Raw genomic sequence first — 19,234 nt, 5'->3', positions numbered from 1 at the left:
CCTAGTGAACCTCCTCTGCACTCCCTCCAAGGCCAAGATAACCTTGCGCAAGCGCGGCGACCAAAACTGCACACTGAACACCAGCTGTGACCCCACCAGTACCCTGTACAGTCGCAGCAAAACCTCCCTGCTTTTATATTCTATTCCCCTCACTATAAAGGCCAGCATTCCATTTGCCTTCTTGATCACCTGCTGCACCTGCAGACTGGGTTTTTGCGACTCATGCACAAGGACCCCCAGGTCCCTCTGCACCATAGCATGCAGCAGCTTTTCGCCCTTTAAATAGTAATCCCTCCTACTATTATTCCTGCCAAAGTGGATAACCTCACGCTTCCTAACATTATACTCCATTTGCCAGGTCCTCGCCCACTCGCTCAGCCTATCTAGATCCCTCTGCAGACTTTCCACGCCCTCCACACAATTTGCTTTTCCACTCATCTTTGTGTCATCAGCAAATTTCGACACCCTACACTCAGCCCTCTCCTCCAGATCATCTATATAAATGGTAAATGGTGTGAAGAAGTTCCTCTTCAACTCAGTCCTAAATCTGCTTCCCTTTATTTTGAGGCCATGCTCCTTAGTTCTAGTTTCACCTGCCAGTGGAAACCACTTCCCTGCTTCTATCTTATCTACTTCCTTCAAATCTTACATGTTTCTATAAGATTTCCCCTCGTTCCCTCGCCAATGAGTATAGCCCCAATCTACTCAGTCTCTTCTCATAAGCCAATCCTGTCAACTCCGGAATCAACCTAGTGAATCTCCTCTGCAATCCCTCCCGTACCAGTATACCCTTTCTTAAGAAAATTAAAGCATTAGAACTAGGAGCAGGAGTGGGCCATCTGGCCCCTCAAGCCTGCTCCGCCATTCAATAAGATTATGGCTGATCTTGTTGTGGACTTAACTCCACTTATCCGGTTGCTCACCATAACCCTTAATTCCTTTACTGTTCAAAAATAAGGAGACCAAAACTGTACACAGTACTCCAGATGCGGTCGCACCAGCACCTTATACAGCTGCAACATAACCTCACTGTTTTTAAACTCCATCCCTTTAGCAATGAAGGACAAAATTCCATTTGCCTTAATTATCTGCTGCACCTGCAAATCAACTCCTTATGATTCTTGCACAAGGACAGCCAGGTCCCTCTGCACAGCAGCATGCTGCAATTTTTTACCATTTAGATAATAGTCCATTTTGCTGTTATTCCTACCAAAACGGATGACTTCACTTTTACCAACGTTGTACTCCATCTGCCAGATCCTCGCCCACTATATCTATCTATATCCTTTGCAAACTTTCAGTGCCTCTTTTTGATCAAGTTTTTGATTTTCTGTTCTGTTATCTCCTTATGTGTCTCAGTATCAACATTTGTTTGATAACACTCTAGTGACATTAAATCCTGACATAGAAATTGCATCTTACGCAACAGTTTCATTCTGTGTAATATTGTCATAATGTCTTGAAATTCTGTGGCAGGTCCATCAGCTGTGACAACTCAAAGTCCAGTCCCGTGTGAACTTTGTATCCTTCAGAGGAAGTTGTACACCAATGAATTATGACATTTAAAATATATGTTTCTAGGGAATTTTGGGATAAGCTGTAAAACCAGCACAATTCTGCCGATGCTGGGAATCTGAAATATCCTCAGCAGGTCAGACAGCATCTATGGAGAGAGCAAGAGACAAACTGAGTTAATGGTTTCAGGTCAATTCATCAGGATGGTAAAATGTTAGAGGTACATCTTTGCAGAACGTAGGGGCTGGGGGAGGAAAGGTGAACGGGGAGGTTAGTGATAGGATGGAAGACAATAGTAATTGGAAGGAATGACTGAGTCATCAACAGGATTGGTGGGGGGGGCGGATGGAGGGCATTATATCTCTTGAATCATTGAAGCTTGCAATGCTTTACATCTAAAAGGAAGTGTTTTGTTAAAGCGGCAGGTGATGTTTAGGATGAAATGAACTGTAAGTCAGTACAGCACTGAGATAGTGAGTTGATACTACTGAAAAAACAGGCCAAGAGAGCTCACAACATTGAGTGTGGATCTCAGGAAGTGGGTACAATAGCATAATGTTTACATTTCTGGATTAGTAATCCAGATACCTTGATTAATGATCCAGGATCTGAGTTCAAAACCCACCACAATAATTCAGTTATAATTAAAAAGCTAATACCGGATTGTTGTTGAATCCCTGTTGTGCAGAAGGAGGCCATTCGGCCCATCAAGTCTGCACTGAGTGCAATCCCACTCAAGCCCTATCCCCATAACCCCATGTATTTACCCTGCTAATTCCCCTGACACTAAGGGGCAATTTAGCATAGCCAATCAACCTAACCCACACATCTTTGGACCGTGGGAGGATACCGGAGCACCCGGAGGAAACCCACGCAGACACGGGGAGAAGGTGCAGACTCTACACAGACAGTGACTCAAGCCCAGAATTGAACCTGGGTCCCTGGTGCTGTGAGGCAGCAGTACGACCCACTGTGCCACCATGGTTAACATTGCAGAATCCATCTGGTTCATTAATGCCATGCTTACCCATTCTGGGTTATCTATGACTCCAGTCCCACAGCAAAATGGTTGACATTTAATTGTTTCCTGAAATGACCAAACAAGCCATTCGAGCAAGGAAGCAGTTCACCACTACCTTATCCATGGTAATTTGGGAGGTGAAGTCGTCAGCTACGCCTGCACCTGTAATGTAAAAAGAAGCCTTGAGAAATGCTGCATGTCGCAGAGGTATTTATGATCTTGGGTGAATCAAAAACATTAAGGGAGCAGAAGACAATTGCTGAGGAAGTGAGTTTTAGTAAACGTGTGACCAAACACAAGAAGAAAGTCTTTTGGATGAGATGTTAAACCGAGGCTCTGTCTGCCCTCAGGTGAATATAAAAGAGTGGGGGGGGGGCGGGGTGCGCGGGTGTTATTCATGGTGTTCTGTTCAACAGTGATCCCTCAATCAACATCACATGAACAGATTATCTGATCATTCCCACATTGCTATCTGTGGGAGCTTGCTATGCACAAATTAGTTTATGGGGAGGCGATGGCCCAGTGGTATTATCGCTAGACAATTATCTGGAAATTCAGCTAATGCTCTGGGGATCGAGGTTCGACTCCCACCACAGCAGCTAGTGGAGTTTAAATTCAATAAAAATATCTGGAATTAAGAACCTACTGATGACCATGAAACCATTATCGATTGTTGGAAAAACCCATCTGGTTCATTAATGTCCTTTAGGGAAGGAAATCTGCCATCCTTACCTGGTCTGGCCTACATGTGACTCCAGAGCCACAGCAATGTGATTAACTCAACTGCCCCACAAAGGGCAACTAGGAATGGGCAATAAATGCTGGCCAGCCAGTGACACCCATGTCCCATAAATACATTTTTAAAAATTAGTTGCCATGTTTCCTACATAACAACAACTACACTTCGAAAGGATTTAAGAACATAAGAACATAAGAAATAGGAGCAGGAGTAGGCCATCTAGCCCTTCGAGCCTGCCCCGCCATTCAATAAGATCATGGCTGATCTGAAGTGGATCAGTTCCACTTTCCCGCTTTCTCCCCATAACCCTTAATTCCCTTGTCTGTCAAAAACCTACCTACCCGTGACTTAAATATATTTAGCGAGGTAGCCTCCACCACTTCAACGGGCAGAGAATTCCAGAGATTCACCACCCTTTGAGTGAAGAAGCTCCTCCTCAACTCCGTTCTAAACTGCACCCCGCCCCCCCTTATCTTGAGGCTGTGCCCTCTAGTCCTGCTGTCCTTTCTGAGCGGGAAGAATCTCTCTACCTCTACCCTATCCATCCCCTTCATTATCTTGTACGTCTCTATAAGATCCCCCCTCATCCTTCTAAACTCCAACGAGTACAGACCCAGTCTATTTAGTCTCTCTTCATAGTCCAACCCCCTCATCTCCGGTATCAGCCTAGTGAACCTCCTCTGCACTCCCTCCAAGGCCAAAATATCCTTGCGCAAGTGCGGCGACCAAAACTGCACAGAGTACTCTAGCTGCGGCCTCACCAGTGCCCTGTACACTAATTTAATTGACCATCAAGCATTTTGAGATATCCGGTGGTCGTGTAAAATGTTGTATAAATGCAAGTCCATCTTTCTTTAATATCATGTGCACTTAAATTCAGTAAAGGTGTAACGATCATGTCAGTGGTGTCGTGCATTCTTTAACACCTAGATTCTTCCTCGTGGACTGTGTTTCAACCTGATATTATAATCAATGCAAGTGAAGGTGAGTGAATTCTGGGAGTTCATTATATTTGTGCTGTGGGCATTTATAAACTTGCAAAGTGTCATTAAAGTGGTTTGCAGTTATGTCTAACCCAGCCTGTACTGGTTTTGAATCTTCTGGAAAGGTAGTGGTTTGCTTCCTTGTGGCCAACTGTTACAAGGTTAGTCTTAATGTGAATCCAGAGCACTGGTGTTCAAGGTCAGATTTTGTGTGTGATTTATTTGCCATTTTCACCTTTAGCCACTCTGCCCTGTCCTCGCAGTCATCTACATAGGGGTCAGCTTATCTCAATTGGCTGAACAGCTGGTTAGTGATGCCAACAGTACAGTTTCAATTCCTGAGGTTATTCATAAAGTCCCTGACTTCTCAACCTGGCCCCTTGCTGAAGGTGTGGTGACCCAGCTTCAAATCACCACCATTCAGTACCTATGGTTAATGGTGAAGTTAGCTTTACCTTTTACCTGTTGCTATCTAACAATTCAAGAAGCATGGTAATTTGCAAAAGGAAAAAAGGTAAATTTATGTTTTTCTTATGCAGCCAGTGATTTTTTTTTTCAATTCATTCATGGGATGTAAGCATCTTTGGCTAGGCCAGCATTTATTGCCCATCCCTAATTGCTTTTGAGAAGGTGGTGGTGAGCTGCCGCCTTGAACTGCAGTATTCCATGTGATGTGGAAGGAACACAGTAAAAAGTCTGACAAGCTTTCGGGTTAGCCCCTTCGTCAGGTGAATGGAGAGTTCTGGCCTCAGACAGAGCATATAAAGCATATAAAGCTTGTGAGTTTACAATCAAATAAATCGGTTGGACTAAAACCTGGTGTTGTCAGACTTTTTACTGTGTTTACCCCAGTCCAACGCCGGCATATCCACAATGTGGAAGGAACACAGTAAGAAGTCTCACAACACCAGGTTAAAGTCCCACAGGTTTATTTGGTAGTAAACGCCACTAGCTTTCGGGGTTTGCTCCTTCATCAGGTGAGTGGGGAGTTCTGATCACAAACAGAGCATATAAAGGCGCACACAGTTTACAGAATACTGAGTAGAATGCGAGTGTTTACAGCTAATCAAGTCTTAAAGGTGCAGACAATGTGAGTGGAGAGAGCATTTAGCACAGGTGAAAGAGATATGTATTGTAAACTGTGTGTGCCTTTTATATGATCGGAACTCCCACTTACCTGATTAAGGGGCAAACCCTGAAAGATAGTGGCGTTTACTACCAAATAAACCTGTTGGACTTTAACCTGGTATTGTGAGATTTCTTACTGTGTTTACCCCATTCCAACGCCGGCATCCCCACATCATAAGAACATAAGAAATAGGAGCTGGAGTAGGCACTCTAGCCCTTCGAGCCTGCCCCGCCATTCAATAAGATCATGGCTGATCTGTCGTGGCTCAGTTCCACATTCCCACCCTCTCCCCATAACCCTTAATCCCCTCGCTTATCAAAAACCCATCAACCCGCATCTTAAAAATATTTAGCAAGGCAGCCTCCACCATGTGGGAGGAAATCTCACACGAACATAGGGAGAAAGTGCAAACTCTACACTGATAGTCACCTGAGGCCGGAATTGAATCCAGGTTCCTAGGTGCTGTGAGGCACTGTGCCAACGTGACATGTCTCCTTTATTACTCATAGAACACTACAGCACAAACAGGCCCTTCGGCCCACAAGTTGCGCTGATCACATCTATATCTATTAAGCCATAGACCTATCTATAACCCCCAATCCCATTAGATCCCATATACTCATCCAGAAGTCTTTTAAAAGACCCCAGCGAGTTCATCTCCACCACCACCACCGACAGCAGCCGATTCCATTCACTCACCACCCTCTGAGTGAAAAACTTACCCCTAACATCTCCTCTGAACTTGCTTCCCTGCACCTTAAATCTGTGTCCCCTCGTAGCGACCATTTCAGCCCGGGGAAATAGCCTCTGAGAATCCACCCTATCTATTCATCTCAACATCTTATAAACCTCTATCAGGTCGCCTCTCAACCTTCGTCTCTCCAGGGAGAAGAGTCCCAGCTCCCTCAACCTATCTTCATAAGGCATGCCTCCCAATCCAGGCAACATCCTTGTAAATCTCCTCTGCACCCTCTCAATAGCTTCCACGTCCTTCCTATAGTGAGACGGTCAGAACTGCGCACAGTACTCCAAGTGGGGTCTGACGAGGATCTTATAAAGTTGCAGCATTACCTCCCAACTCCTAAACTCAATCCCTCGATTAATGAAGGCCAGTACACCATACGCCTTCTTGACCACATCCTCTACCTGCGAGGCCGATTTAAGAGCCCTATGGACCCGGCTCTTCAACACAGCTAAGACTCCTACCCTTGATATTGTATTCCTTCATCCCGTTGATCCTGCCAAAATGGACCACTACACACTTATCTGCGTTGAAGTCCATCTGCCACTTCTCCGCCCAGTCTTGCATCCGATCTATGTCCCGCTGTAACTTCTGACATCCCTCCAGACCATCCACAACACCACCAACCTTCGTATTGTCGGCGAACTTACTAACCCATCCCTCCACTTCCTCATCCAGGTCATTTATGAAAATGACAAACAGCAAGGGTCCTAGAACAGATCCCTAGGGTACTTCACTGGTGACCAACCTCCATGCAGAAAAAGACCCATCCACAACCACTCTCTGCCTTCTGCAGGCAAGCCAGTTCTGGATCCACAAGGCCAAAGCCCCCTGGATCCCATGCCCTCTCACCTTCTCAAGAAGTCTTGCATGGGGGACCTTATCAAACACCTTGCTGAAGTCCATGTAAACCACTTCTACTGCTCTTCCTTCGTCAATGTGTTCAGTGACATTCTCAAAGAACTCAACTAGGCTTGTAAGGCATGACCTGCCCTTGACGAAACCATGTTGACTATTTTTGATCATTCTAAACTTCTCCAAATGCTCATAAATCTTGTCCCTCAGAAGCCTCTCCATCAGCTTACCAACCCCTGAGATCAGACTCACTGGTCGGTAATTTCCCGGGCTATCCCTGTTCCCTTTCTTGAAAATAGGAACCACATCTGCAATCCTCCGGAACCTCTCCCGTCTCCATCGACGACGCAAAGATCATCGCCAGGGGCTCTGCAATCACTTCTCTCACCTCCCACAGTAACCTGGGGTACATCCCATCTGGTCCCGGCGACTTGTCTATCTTGATAGAGTTTAAAAGTTCTAACACATCCTCTTCCTTAACATCCACATACTCAATCTTTTCAGACTGCCGCAAACCTGTAGTACAACCTCCCAGATCACTTTCTACCGTGAATACCGAGGCAAAGTACTCATTAAGCACCTCTGTCATTTCTTCCGGTTCCACACAGACTTCTCCTCCTTCACCTTTTATAGGTCCTATCCCTTCTCTTCTCATCCATTTACTTTCTACATATTTGTAGAAGGCCTTGGGATTCTCCTTAATCTTAGCTGCCAAGGCCTTCTCATGACCCCTCTGGCTCTCCTAATTTCCTTTTTATGCTCCTTTCTACAAGCCTTATACCCCTCTAGATCCTTAACATCTCCTAGCTCTCTGAACCTTTTTTATACACCTTTCTTTTCTTCCTGACCAGGTTCACCACAACCTTCGTGCACCACAGTTCCCGCGCCCTACCGAAACCTCCTTGTCTCATTGGAACGTTATCGTGCAGAGCTCCTGTCAAACATTCCTTGAATATCCGCCACCTTCCTTCAGTACTTTTCCCCAAGAACGCCTCCTTCCAGTTTATTCGTCCAATTATCTGCCTGATGTCTTCATATTTCCCCTTACTCCAGACAAACACCTTCCTAGCCTGCCTGATCCTATCTCTTTCCAATGCTTTCGTGAAGGAGATAGAATTATGATCTCCATCCCCAAGATGCTCTCCCACCGAGGGATGCGACACCTGTCCTGGTTCATTAGCCAGCACCAGGTCAAGTACAGCCTCTCCTCCCGTAGGCTTATCCACGTACTGTGTCAGGAAACCCTCCTGAACACACCTAACAAACTCCTCCCCATCCAAACCCCTTACCCTTGGGATATGCCAGTCGATGTTTGGGAAATTAAAGTCCTTCAGATAATGCCTAGAAAACAACCAAAGCAACAACAATATTGTTGGCTGAATTCACTATGCGTTTTGCAGTTCTCTATTCACTATTTCCAAGCACCAGATAAATATTTGCCTTACTCATTTTTAAACACAAGCTCTGAAAAGAGCTTTGGTGGTGAGGGTAAGCTATATCATCAGAACGGAATTGAGGAGGAAGTTCTTCAGTCAAAGGGTGGTGAATCTCTGGAATTCTCTGCCCATTAAAGTGGTGGAGGCTACCTCGTTGAATATATTTAAGTCACGGGTAGATAGGTTTCTGATAGACAGGGGAATTAAGGGTTAAGGGGAGAGGGCAGGAATGTGGAACTGATCCACTTCAGATCAGCCATGATCTTATTGAATGGCGGGGCAGGCTCGAAGGGCTAGATGGCCTACTCCTGCTCCTATTTCTTATGTTCTTACGTTATGTTCTTATATTGCTTGCAGAATTCCTCCAATTGTACCCCCCACTGCCTCTGAATTATGAAACTATATACAGTCAAATACGTAAAATTTACATCACAGAAACAGGTCCAACTGGTCTGTGCCATTGTTTGCCCTTCACATGAACCTCTTCCCACCCATTTTCTCTTGCCCAATCAATATTTCCTTCTTTTCCTTTCTCCCATATGTCCTTCCCTTATTTTCCCTTAAATGTATCTATATTATTCATCTCAACCACACCCCTGTGAGAATGAGTTGTGCATTCTCACGGAAGGGGAAGGAGATTTCTGCTGAATGCCTATTTGGATTTATTCATGATTTGCATTTAAGGCCACAAGTTTAGCTCTTATCAACATTGTCTCAATGTTGACCCTTTCAAACCCCTCAGAGCTTTAAAAACCATTCCATTCACCCCAAGCCTTTCCTTTAGTAGAAGAGAACCCCAGTCTGTTCACTCCATATTCAGATCTGTACTTTTACAGCTCATTCTAGGAAATCATCTTTGCATCTTCTCCGCTATCTCTATATCCTTCTTGTGATATGTGGGGTTAGAGGGATAGGGTCTAGGTGGGATTTTTGTTATGCAGGCTTGATGGGTCAAATGGCCTCCGACTGCACCCTAGGGATTCTGTGATATGGAGACTAAAACTGTGCATCATACTCTTAAGCCTGAATTATTTTTGGAGCATATCTGCAACTCCAGCTGAGGTGCAAGCTGTATTTTATTAAGGTTTATTGTAACTTCTGTTTTTCTGCAGCTTTTTACTTGACTGGTTTCTGTGGTTTGTGCATAGGTTACTTGTGGTGTCTCCAGATAAAGCTGCAGCCGATAGTCCACATGCTCCAGGACAAGGGACGGTTGATGGATTTCCTGCTACAGAGAAAAGACTGCAAGATGGTCATCTTGTCTGTGTGTTGTCAGAGTGAGTATCTGGCTGCACTTGCAATCAGTCAGAACCATTACTGTTTTCAGTCTGGAATGTACATAAATAGTAAATCAAGAATTCCTCATTTTAAAATTAACCTGAATGCTTTGCTTTGTCCAGAATGCCTTACTTCTGGAGTTGTACAGAGCAGTGATCAGGCCACAGCTGGAGTACTGTGTATCATTCTGGTCATCTCACGATAGGATAAATTTGATAGCATTAGAGGGGGTACAGAGGACATTCACCAGGATGGAGATGGAGCATTTGAGTTAAGGGAGAGACTGGATAGATTTGGATTGTTTTCTCTGGATCAGAGAAGGCTGCGGGGGTGGGGGGGGGGGGGGGTGGAGAACATAAATTGAGGTCAGAGAGGTTTACAGCATGGAAACAGGCCCTTCGGCCCAACTTGTCCATGCAGCTCCTTTTTTTAAAACCCCGAAGCTCGTCCCAGTTGACCACATTTAGCCCATATCCCTCTATACCCATGTTATCCATGTAACTGTTTAAAAGACAAAATTGTACCTGCCTCTACTACTATTTCTGGCAGCTTGTTCCAGACACTCACCACTCTCTGTGTGAAAAATTGCCCCTCTGGACACTAGTATCTCTCCCCTGTCACCTTAAACCTATGCCCTCTAGTGTTAGACTCCCCTACCTTTGAGAAAAGATGTTGACTATCTAGCTGATCTGTGCCCCTCATTATTTTATAGACCTCTATAAGGTCACCCTTAATTCTCATACTCTTCAGGGAAAAAAAATCACAGTCTGTCCAGCTCTTCCTTATAACTCAAACCATCATGTGTATAGAATTATGAAGAGTATGGCTAGCTTGAGTAGGGAGCCACTGTTCCCATTGGTTGAAGGATCCATCATGAGGGGACATAGTTTAAGGGTGAAGGGCAGGGGATTCAGAGGGGATTTGAGAAAACGTTTTTTCACTCAGGGTAATGGGAACCTGGAATGCACTGAGGTACTGGAGACCGGAAACCTTACAACCTTTAAAAAATATTTGGATGAGCCCTTGAAATATCTTAACGTTCTGAGATATGAGACAAATGTTGAAAAATGGGATTAGCGTGACTTTATAAAGAACAATACAGCACAGGAACAGGCCCTTCGGCCCTCCAAGTCTGCACCAATCATGTGTTCCTAACTAGACCATCCGTTTGTATCCCTCTATTCCCAGCCTGTTCATGAGGCTATCTAGGTAAGTCTTAAATGATCCGAGCGTGCCTGCCTCAACCACCTTGCTTGGTAACGCATTCCAGGCCCTCGCCACCCTTTGTGTGAAAAAACCATCCCCCGCATAACTGATAGTTATTGTTGGTGCAGACTCAATGGGCTGAAGGTCCCCTTCTGTGTTGTATGATTCTAACCCCAAGACCAGAAAATCCCGCTCGAAGTCGGTGGACCTTTGCATGGTCCATGTCCTGCCCACTACACTTCCCATGGTGGGCAGGACAGGAACATTCCGTTCTATGGCTCCTGCTCCTATTTTATGACGGCCATTTTCATCACTAGTAAAGTTTATTTATAATATTGCGTGAACAGTGTAGATTACACGTCATAAAACCAGAAATTGCTGCTGAAGAGATGCTGATGTTGTGTTATTTACTCTGTCAGATTAGAGGATTCGTAGAAATCATAGATTCCCTTCAGTGCAGAAGGAGGCTATTCTGCCCATCAAGTCTGCACCAACAACAATCTCACACCCCAGGCACTGTCCCCACGACCCTACACATTTACCCTGCTAACCCCTCTAAGCTACACATCCCGGTACACTATGGGCAATTGAGCATGGCAATCCACATAACTCGCACATCTTTGGTCTGTGGGAGGAAACTGGAGCACCCGGAGCAAACTCACGCGGACACTTACAAGACTCTGCACAGACAGTGACCCAAGTGCGGAATTGAACCCGGGTCTCTGGAGCTGTGAAGCAGCAACGCTAACCACTGTGCCACCCCTTTAATTTATATAAGGATTGGTTGCAAGTAAAAGAGATGTAATTGGTGATCTAATAGAGATGTTTATGATGATTGAAGGGTTTGATGCGGTTTACTGAAACTATTCTGATGGAGGGAGTCCAGAACAAGGAGGCAGAACCTTAAAGTTCAGTCTAGGCCACTCGAGTGCTGTCAGGAAACACCTCTTCACACACAGGCTGGTGGAAATAGGAACTCTCTCCCTCCAGAATGTGATTGAAAATCACTTGAAAATGTGAAGATGGGGGGGGGGGGTAGATTTTTATTGGGTAAGGGGATTTAAGTTTATTGAACCAAGGTAAGGAGTTAGAGTTAAAAGATATAACTTGGATATGATCTAATTGAATTGATCTAACTGAACAAGCAGAATGGTCTCCTCCTGTTCCTAATGGCATATTGCAAAGGAATGAGCTAATTATTGTTTTGTTCATGTGCTGAGGCTACCCTGTAATTCTCTACACTTTTTCATTTCAGTGCTGAGTACAGCTGAACGTGGTAGCTTGCCTGTGATTGCCACCATATTTGATAAACTCAATCAGGTCTACAAGGAATACCTAGAAGCTGAGCAGAGCTATGCCTTGGTGAGAACCTCCTGCAGAGCATTATCTGTCCATAATGTTTAGTCTGGTATTTTGCCCTATAGGATACAGTCTAATTTACTGCTGGAATACATATAGTAAGAAGCGCAGGCTGGAATCTTCCTGCCCTTTGATTCCTCCATTATTGGTGACCCACCTGTGAAATTCATAGCATAGTTGCGTTGTCAGTTAGATACATCACTCAAATATTTTGAGAGCTGTTGTCCGCATCTCCTTAAAATAAGGAAAAATAAAGAATTTTGCTTGGGAAAAAAAGACATGCTGTTAAAGCTTTTAGTCTTGCAGTCATCAGGACAGGTGCAAGAATACAAAATTTCAAAGGGAGCAGCAATTGGTGCTGCCTGAGAAAAGGGCCCAAAACTGCTAATTAACACTGTTTTCTCCTGCAGTCCACGTTTTTGTTCCCTTTGAAATTTGGTATTTGTGCATCTGTTCTGACGAGTGCAAGACAAAAACTTTGACAGCATGTCTCTTTTTTCACTAATACTAGAAGGGCTTTGAATTTGTACAGCATTCTTCATATCCTGGTGCTTCGAAGCTAATAAAGTATCCTTGTGAACTGTTGCAATGTAGTATGTACGGCAAGCAGTTTACAAACATTAAGATCCCACAGATAGCATTGTAAGAATGACGAGGTAATTTTATTTGGTGATGACGTTGGTTGGGAGAGGAATTTGGGCAAAGACCAAGGGGCAGACTCTCTCTGCACTTCGTTGAAATAGAGCCAAGGGATCTTTTATCTTTGTAAAAGATCCCATATTTGCCTTCTGGACAGAATCTTTCCTTTCTCCTTCTAGCCAAATTGAAAGTAATTATCTTGAATGAGCATTTCTGTTTTGCACAGGCAATGGAGTCTGGAACAAGTCGCAGTAGCTCAACCCAGAAGAGGCCAGTGCGAACACAGGCTGTCATTGACCAATCTGACATGTACACCCACGTCTTGTCTGTGTTCACTGAGAAAAAGGTTAGTGCTGCTGAATGAGATTCATTTAAATATGAGAAAGGAAAATCTGACCAAAGCAAAATGATGTGCAGATGCCGGCATTGGACTGGGGTAAACACAGTAAGAAGTCTCACAACACCAGGTTAAAGTCCAACCAATTTATTTGATAGTAAACTCACAAGCTTTCGGGGTTTGTCCCTTTGTCAGGTGAATGGAGAGTTCTGGTCTCAGACAGAGCATATAACAGCACACACAGTTTACAGATTACTGATGAGAATGCGAGTCTTTACAACTAACCTGCTATTCAAATCTTAAAGATGCAGACAATGTGAGTGGAAAGAGCATTAGGCATAGGTTAAAGAGATGTGTATTGCCTCCAGATAGTACAGTAAGCGAAGTTAGTGCTTCATGTCGTTAGTGTGCGCTTAAACTGGACCAGATGCTGGGCAACATGACAGCTCAGTGACTATCACTGTTTGCTGTGCAGACACATGGATTGGGGCCAGCGTCTGTGGGAGTTTGCGCATTCTCCCCGTGCTTGCGTGGGTTTTCTCTGGGTGCTCCGGTTTCCTCCCACACCCCAAAGATGTGCTGTTAGGCTGATTGGAGGTAATAAATTGTCCCTAAATTAGTCTCCCTCAATGTGGAATGCCATAAGCATAGATAAGGGTCATGGGTGGAGGGGGGGGGACTGGTAATGTTAAAACGGTGGCGCGGGCTCATTGGGCCGAAGGGTCTGTTTCCCGGGCTGTTTTTGTTCTTTGTTCTAATCTGTAAACTGTATGTGCTGTTATATGCTGTATCTGAGGCTCGAACTCTCCATTCACCTGATGAAGGGGCAAACCCCAAAAGCTTGTGAGTTTACTATCAAATAAATTGGTTGGACTTTAACCTGGTGTTGTGAGACTTCTTACAAAGCAAAATGAAGCAGAAAGCAGTCTAATCCAATGAACCATGGGACGTTTGATCCCAAAGAGAGAATTAGCAATCTTGGAGATATGAGAAGCTGACTCAATACTAATACTCAACGTCCACCTAATTGGTGGCTAAATTTAGATGCTGGATTAAAAAAGAAATTGCATTTATATAACACCTCTTGTGACTTCAGGACATCCCAAATACTGGTGAAGAACCGATCACACAGTGATACACTGGTACAATGTGAACAAACTAATCTGTTGATTCCTGCACCCCTTGGAGCTTACCCAGAAGAATTATCAATACCCAACACAAAAATTAAGTACTCTTTGAATCATTATATAGTAAGAAAAGTGGTAATCAATATGCAAACAGCGAAACCAGCGAACTCCTGTCAAATGGCACACTCCCAGCACACTCCTGGCCCACGGCAATGTTTAGTTCAGAAGATATGGACTCCACCCTTGTAAAAATTTAAATTTTGGGGCTAGAGAGAGGCTGTTAGCTGGTAACTCATGGGCAAGTATGCTAATCGTGGGGAGGCGATGGCCCAGTGGTATTTATCACTATTAATCCAGAAACTCAGCTAATATTTTGGGGACCCGGGTTCAAATCCCACCAGGGCAGATGGTGGAATTTGAATTCAATTAAAAAAATCTGGAATTAAGTCTCCTGATGACCGTGAAACGATTGTCAATTGTCGGAAAAACCCTTCTGGTTCACTAATGTCCTTTAGAGAAGGAAATCTGCCATCCTTACCCGCTCTGGCCTATATGTGTCTCCAAAGCCACAGCAATGTGGTTGACTCTCAACCACCCTCAAGGGCAACTAGGGATGGGCAATAAATGCTGGCCCAGCCAGCAACACCCAAGTCTCATGAATGCGTAAAAACAATTCACACTATAACACATCTTTCAATGGTGAGCCTATCAGTGAGGACAGCAACAGCATATCTTGTAGCAGGTGGGTTACCTCTGACAGCAACTTCTGGATTTCTGTGCATTTGTTGACGGCAGAGTTATCTGATTCTCCTTGTAAGAACACTGAGCGTATGATTATAGAATTGTTACAGCGCAAAAGGAAGGAGATTGTTGGGCCTGTCGGATCCAATCCAACTCTGCGAAAGCGGTTTCACTACTCACCACTCCCCCACCCTTGTGCCGTATCGCTGCAATTTTCTTTCCCTTCCAGTGTTTATTCGATTCCATTTTGAAAGCCACAATTGAACCTGCCTCCACCACTCTCTCTTGGGCAGTGCATTCCAGATCCTATCCCCATGCTGTGATTTTTTTTTAGAAAGCCTTTCCCCACACTGCCTTTGCTTCTTTTACCAATCACCTTAAATCTCTGCTGTCTTCTCAATCCTTCCAACAATGGAAGATTTCTCCCCATCTACTCCGTCCCGACCCCTCATGATTTTGAACATCTTTATCAGAGAGTCAGAGAGGTTTACAGCATGGAAAGAGGCCCTTCGGCCCAACTTGTCCATACCACCCTTTTTTTTTAAACCCCCAAGCTAATCCCAATTGCCCACATTTGGCCCATATCCCTCTATAACCATTGTACCCATGTAACTATCTAATTGCTTTTTAAAAGTTAAAATTGTACCCGCCTCTACTACTACCTCTGGCAGCTTGTTCCAGACACTCATCACCCTCTTTGTGAAAAAATTGTCCCTCTCCCCTTTCACCTTAAACCTATGCCCTTTAGTTTTAGACCCCTACCGTTGGGAAAAGATATTGACTATCTAGCTGATCTGTGTCCCTCGTTATTTTATAGACCTCTATAAGATCACCCCTCAACCTCCTTCGCTCCAGAGAAAAAAGTCCCAGTGTATTGAGCCCCTTTTTATAACTCAATCCATCATGTCCCGGTAGCATCCTAATAAATCGTTTTTGCATTCTTTCTAGTTTAAATATCCTTTCTATAATAGGGTGACCAGAATTGCACACAGTATTCCAAATGTCGCCTTTCCAATGTCTTGTACAACTTCAACAAGATGTCCCAACTCCTATATCCAATGTTCTGACCGTTGAAATCATCTTTCAACATTGTGTTCGCTACGGAAAACAATCCCAGTTTTCCCAGTCTTCCCACCTATCTGATGTCACATCAGGAATGGACACAATACTCCAGGTGATAGCCTCACCATTATTATTAATGCAAATTCTGGGTCAACCTTTTTTTTAAATCCTGGAGTTTCCAGTGGCCTGAATGGTATTACAAGAGCCCTGGAAACACACTGTCTCTACAATATCAGTCTTTACCTGCTGCTGAAAATGGTGCTGATGGGCTGAATGGTCTCATTTCATACTTGATTTTCTTTTAGCAGGGTCTTCCCCACAAGTTTGTTAGTGCAGTATTGATGGAATACATCCGGTCTCTCAATCAGTATCAGATCACAGTCCAGGTAATCCAACCCCCTCACTTCAATCAGTCGTATCAACATCTGTGGAACTGAATTACTTACTTGCTTTAAAACATTTTATTTTAATACAGCATTACTTGTATGAATTGGTTATAAAAACCCTCGTCCAGCACAGCTTGTTCTACATGCTTCACCAGTTTCTCCAGTACCACGTGCTTAGTGATTCCAAACCACTGGTAAGCTTTCTGAACTATTCACTTCAATTGAGCTTTAACCTAGTCGACAATATTCATTTACTATTTTTACTATGAAAGCAAAACACTGGAAAATCCAAGCTGGAACAAACTGCTAGAAATACTCAGGTCTGTGCAGAGAGAAGCAGAGTGAACGTTTTAGTTCTGTGACCTTTGGTCAGAACTGGGGAAAGTTGGAAACGTAATTGGTTTTGAAGAGCTGAAAGGAGGGAGGAAGGATAGACATTATCTTCAATGGGGTGCCAGGGCTCTGGTAGGTTGGGCAGGCAATTGAGATTAAATGATAAAGGATTTCATGGTGTTAGACCATATAAAGTGTCAATGGGCTGGTATGGTATTGCAGTGGGCTCATTGCAGACTTGGGGAATAGGATCTCAGCATCTTTATAGCCTTCTGAATTCAACATTCACTTTAACAGTTTTAGAATCACAAAACCATAGAAGCCCCACAGTGCAGAAGGAGGCTATTCAGCCCATCATACCTGCACCAACAACAATCGTAGCCCCATAACCCTGTGTATTTACTCTGCTAGTCCCCTTGACACTAAAGGACAATTTGGCATGGCCAGTCCACCTAACCTGCATATCTTTGGACTGTGGGAAGAAACTGGAGCACCGGGAGGAAACCACGCAGACACGGGCAGAATGTGCAAACTCCACACAGACAGTGACCCAAGGCTGGGAATTGAACCTGGGTCCCTGGCACCAAAAGGCAGCAGTGCTAACCACTGTGCCATCCTTGAATTTTAGATCATAAGCTTTCACCATTCAGTTCCTTTTTCTTATATTTTTTTCCCCCTCTTGTCTCTCTTATTTCCTTTTCTTTATGTTTGGTAGCAATTCAGGATCTTGCTATCTGTACCCCCCTCAGATACCACTTTTTGTTTCTTTACTTGGTCTAGCACAATCATCCCTTTTGTCATTTAATCTTCCTGACCGACCCCCCCCACTCCCACCCTCCGCTGATCACAGACTGTCACTTTTGTCCTTTCCATCCATCCGCTTTCTTTTCTTTTAATCCTTCATGAGATGTGGACTTTTGGCACAGAGTTTTGGTCCTCTTACCTTGAAAAGGATATAGTAATATTGGAGGCAGTCCAAAGGAGATTCAGCAGGCTAATTCCTGGGATAAGAGGGTAGTCCTACCAAGAGAGACCAAATAGTCTGGCTGTATATTCCTTGGAGTTTAGAAGAGTGAGGGTTGACCATATTCCAACAAATAAGATCCTCAGGGGGGTTTGACAGGGTAGATGGTGAGATGCTCTCACTATTGGGAGAGTCTTGAACAAGGGGACAGAGCTACAAGATAAAGGGCCGGTCATTTAAAACTGAGGTGCGTGGAAATTTCTTTTTGCAGACAATCTCTGAATTATCTGCCCAAAGGGAAGTGGAGGCTGGATCATTAGAAATATTTAAAGTGGAGATGGATAAATATTTGATAGATTGGGAAATAGAGGGCTATAAGGAAATGGCACAAATAAGGAATTGAGGCCACCTTAGATCAGCCATGATTGTATTGAATGGCAGGGCACGTGGAAGGGCCTGGTGGCTAACTTCTGCTTCTGTTACTTGTGGGCGTCACTTGGTTCTGGCCAATGTTTATTGGCCAACTTTAATTGCCTCTTGAGAAGGTTTGTGGTAAGCTACCACCTTGAACTGCTGCAGTCCATATGGTATAGGTGCATCCACAGTGCCAATAAGTAGGGAGTTCCTGGAATATCATCTCAGCATCTTTACAGTGAAGGAATGACGATAATCTTGAAAGTGAAGGAATGATGATATATTCCCAGATCAAGATGGTGAGTGACTTGGAGGGGAATTTGCAGGTTGCCCTCATCCTTCGAGGTGGTAGTGGCCAAGGGTTTTGAAGGTGGTGTCAAAGGAAGCATTCCAGAGTTGCTGCTGTTCACCTTGTACACACTGCTGCTACTGTGGATGGAGTGGATATTAAAGATAGTGGATGAAGTACAATCAAGTGGGCTGCTTTCTCCTGGATGGTGTCATGCTTCTTAGAATCTGCAGTGCTGAAGGAGGCCATTCAGCCCATCAAGTCTACACCAACGATAATCTCACCCAGGCCCTATTCCCGTAACCCCACATATTTATCCTCCTAATCCCCCTGACATTTAGGGACAATGTAGCATGGCCAATGCACCTAAACTACACATGTTTGGACTGAGGGAGGAAACCGGAGCACCCAGAGGAAACCTACGCAGACACGGGGAGAATGTGCAGACTCCACACAGACGTGACCTGAGCTTTGACAGAGGGTCATCTGGACTCGAAATGTTAGCTCTTTTCTCTCCATACAGATGCTGCCAGATGTGGTGAGATTTTCCAGCATTTTCTCTTTTGTTTTCAGATTCCAGCATCCGCAGCAATTTGCTTTTATCCGGTGACCCGAGGCCGGAATTGAAACCGGATGCCTTGCACTGTGATGCAGCAGTGCCAACCACTGTGCCGCCCTT

General features: G+C 44.3%; 1 protein-coding gene across 2 annotated transcripts in view; it reads left to right on the top strand.

Moving 5' to 3' along the window:
* Window positions 1-19,234, top strand: part of rmc1 (regulator of MON1-CCZ1) — an 84,420-nt gene that overhangs the window by 53,560 nt on the left and 11,626 nt on the right. The window contains exons 11-17 of one of the 2 annotated variants that reach the window (XM_080194762.1): window positions 1,477-1,521; window positions 4,206-4,259; window positions 9,569-9,697; window positions 12,160-12,266; window positions 13,129-13,248; window positions 16,478-16,555; window positions 16,645-16,749. In XM_080194762.1, coding sequence (XP_080050888.1) covers window positions 1,477-1,521; window positions 4,206-4,259; window positions 9,569-9,697; window positions 12,160-12,266; window positions 13,129-13,248; window positions 16,478-16,555; window positions 16,645-16,749 — 638 coding nt within the window. Of the gene's footprint in view, window positions 1-1,476; window positions 1,522-4,205; window positions 4,260-9,568; window positions 9,698-12,159; window positions 12,267-13,128; window positions 13,249-16,474; window positions 16,556-16,644; window positions 16,750-19,234 lie in introns of both variants that reach the window. The other variant, XM_080194761.1, reaches the window with a different exon arrangement.

The sequence above is a fragment of the Carcharhinus amblyrhynchos genome, chromosome 8, assembly GCF_965287045.1.
Source record: "Carcharhinus amblyrhynchos chromosome 8, sCarAmb.v2.hapA, whole genome shotgun sequence".
Classification (NCBI taxonomy): Eukaryota; Metazoa; Chordata; class Chondrichthyes; order Carcharhiniformes; family Carcharhinidae; genus Carcharhinus; species Carcharhinus amblyrhynchos.
This window is presented reverse-complemented; position numbering and strand designations above follow the sequence as displayed.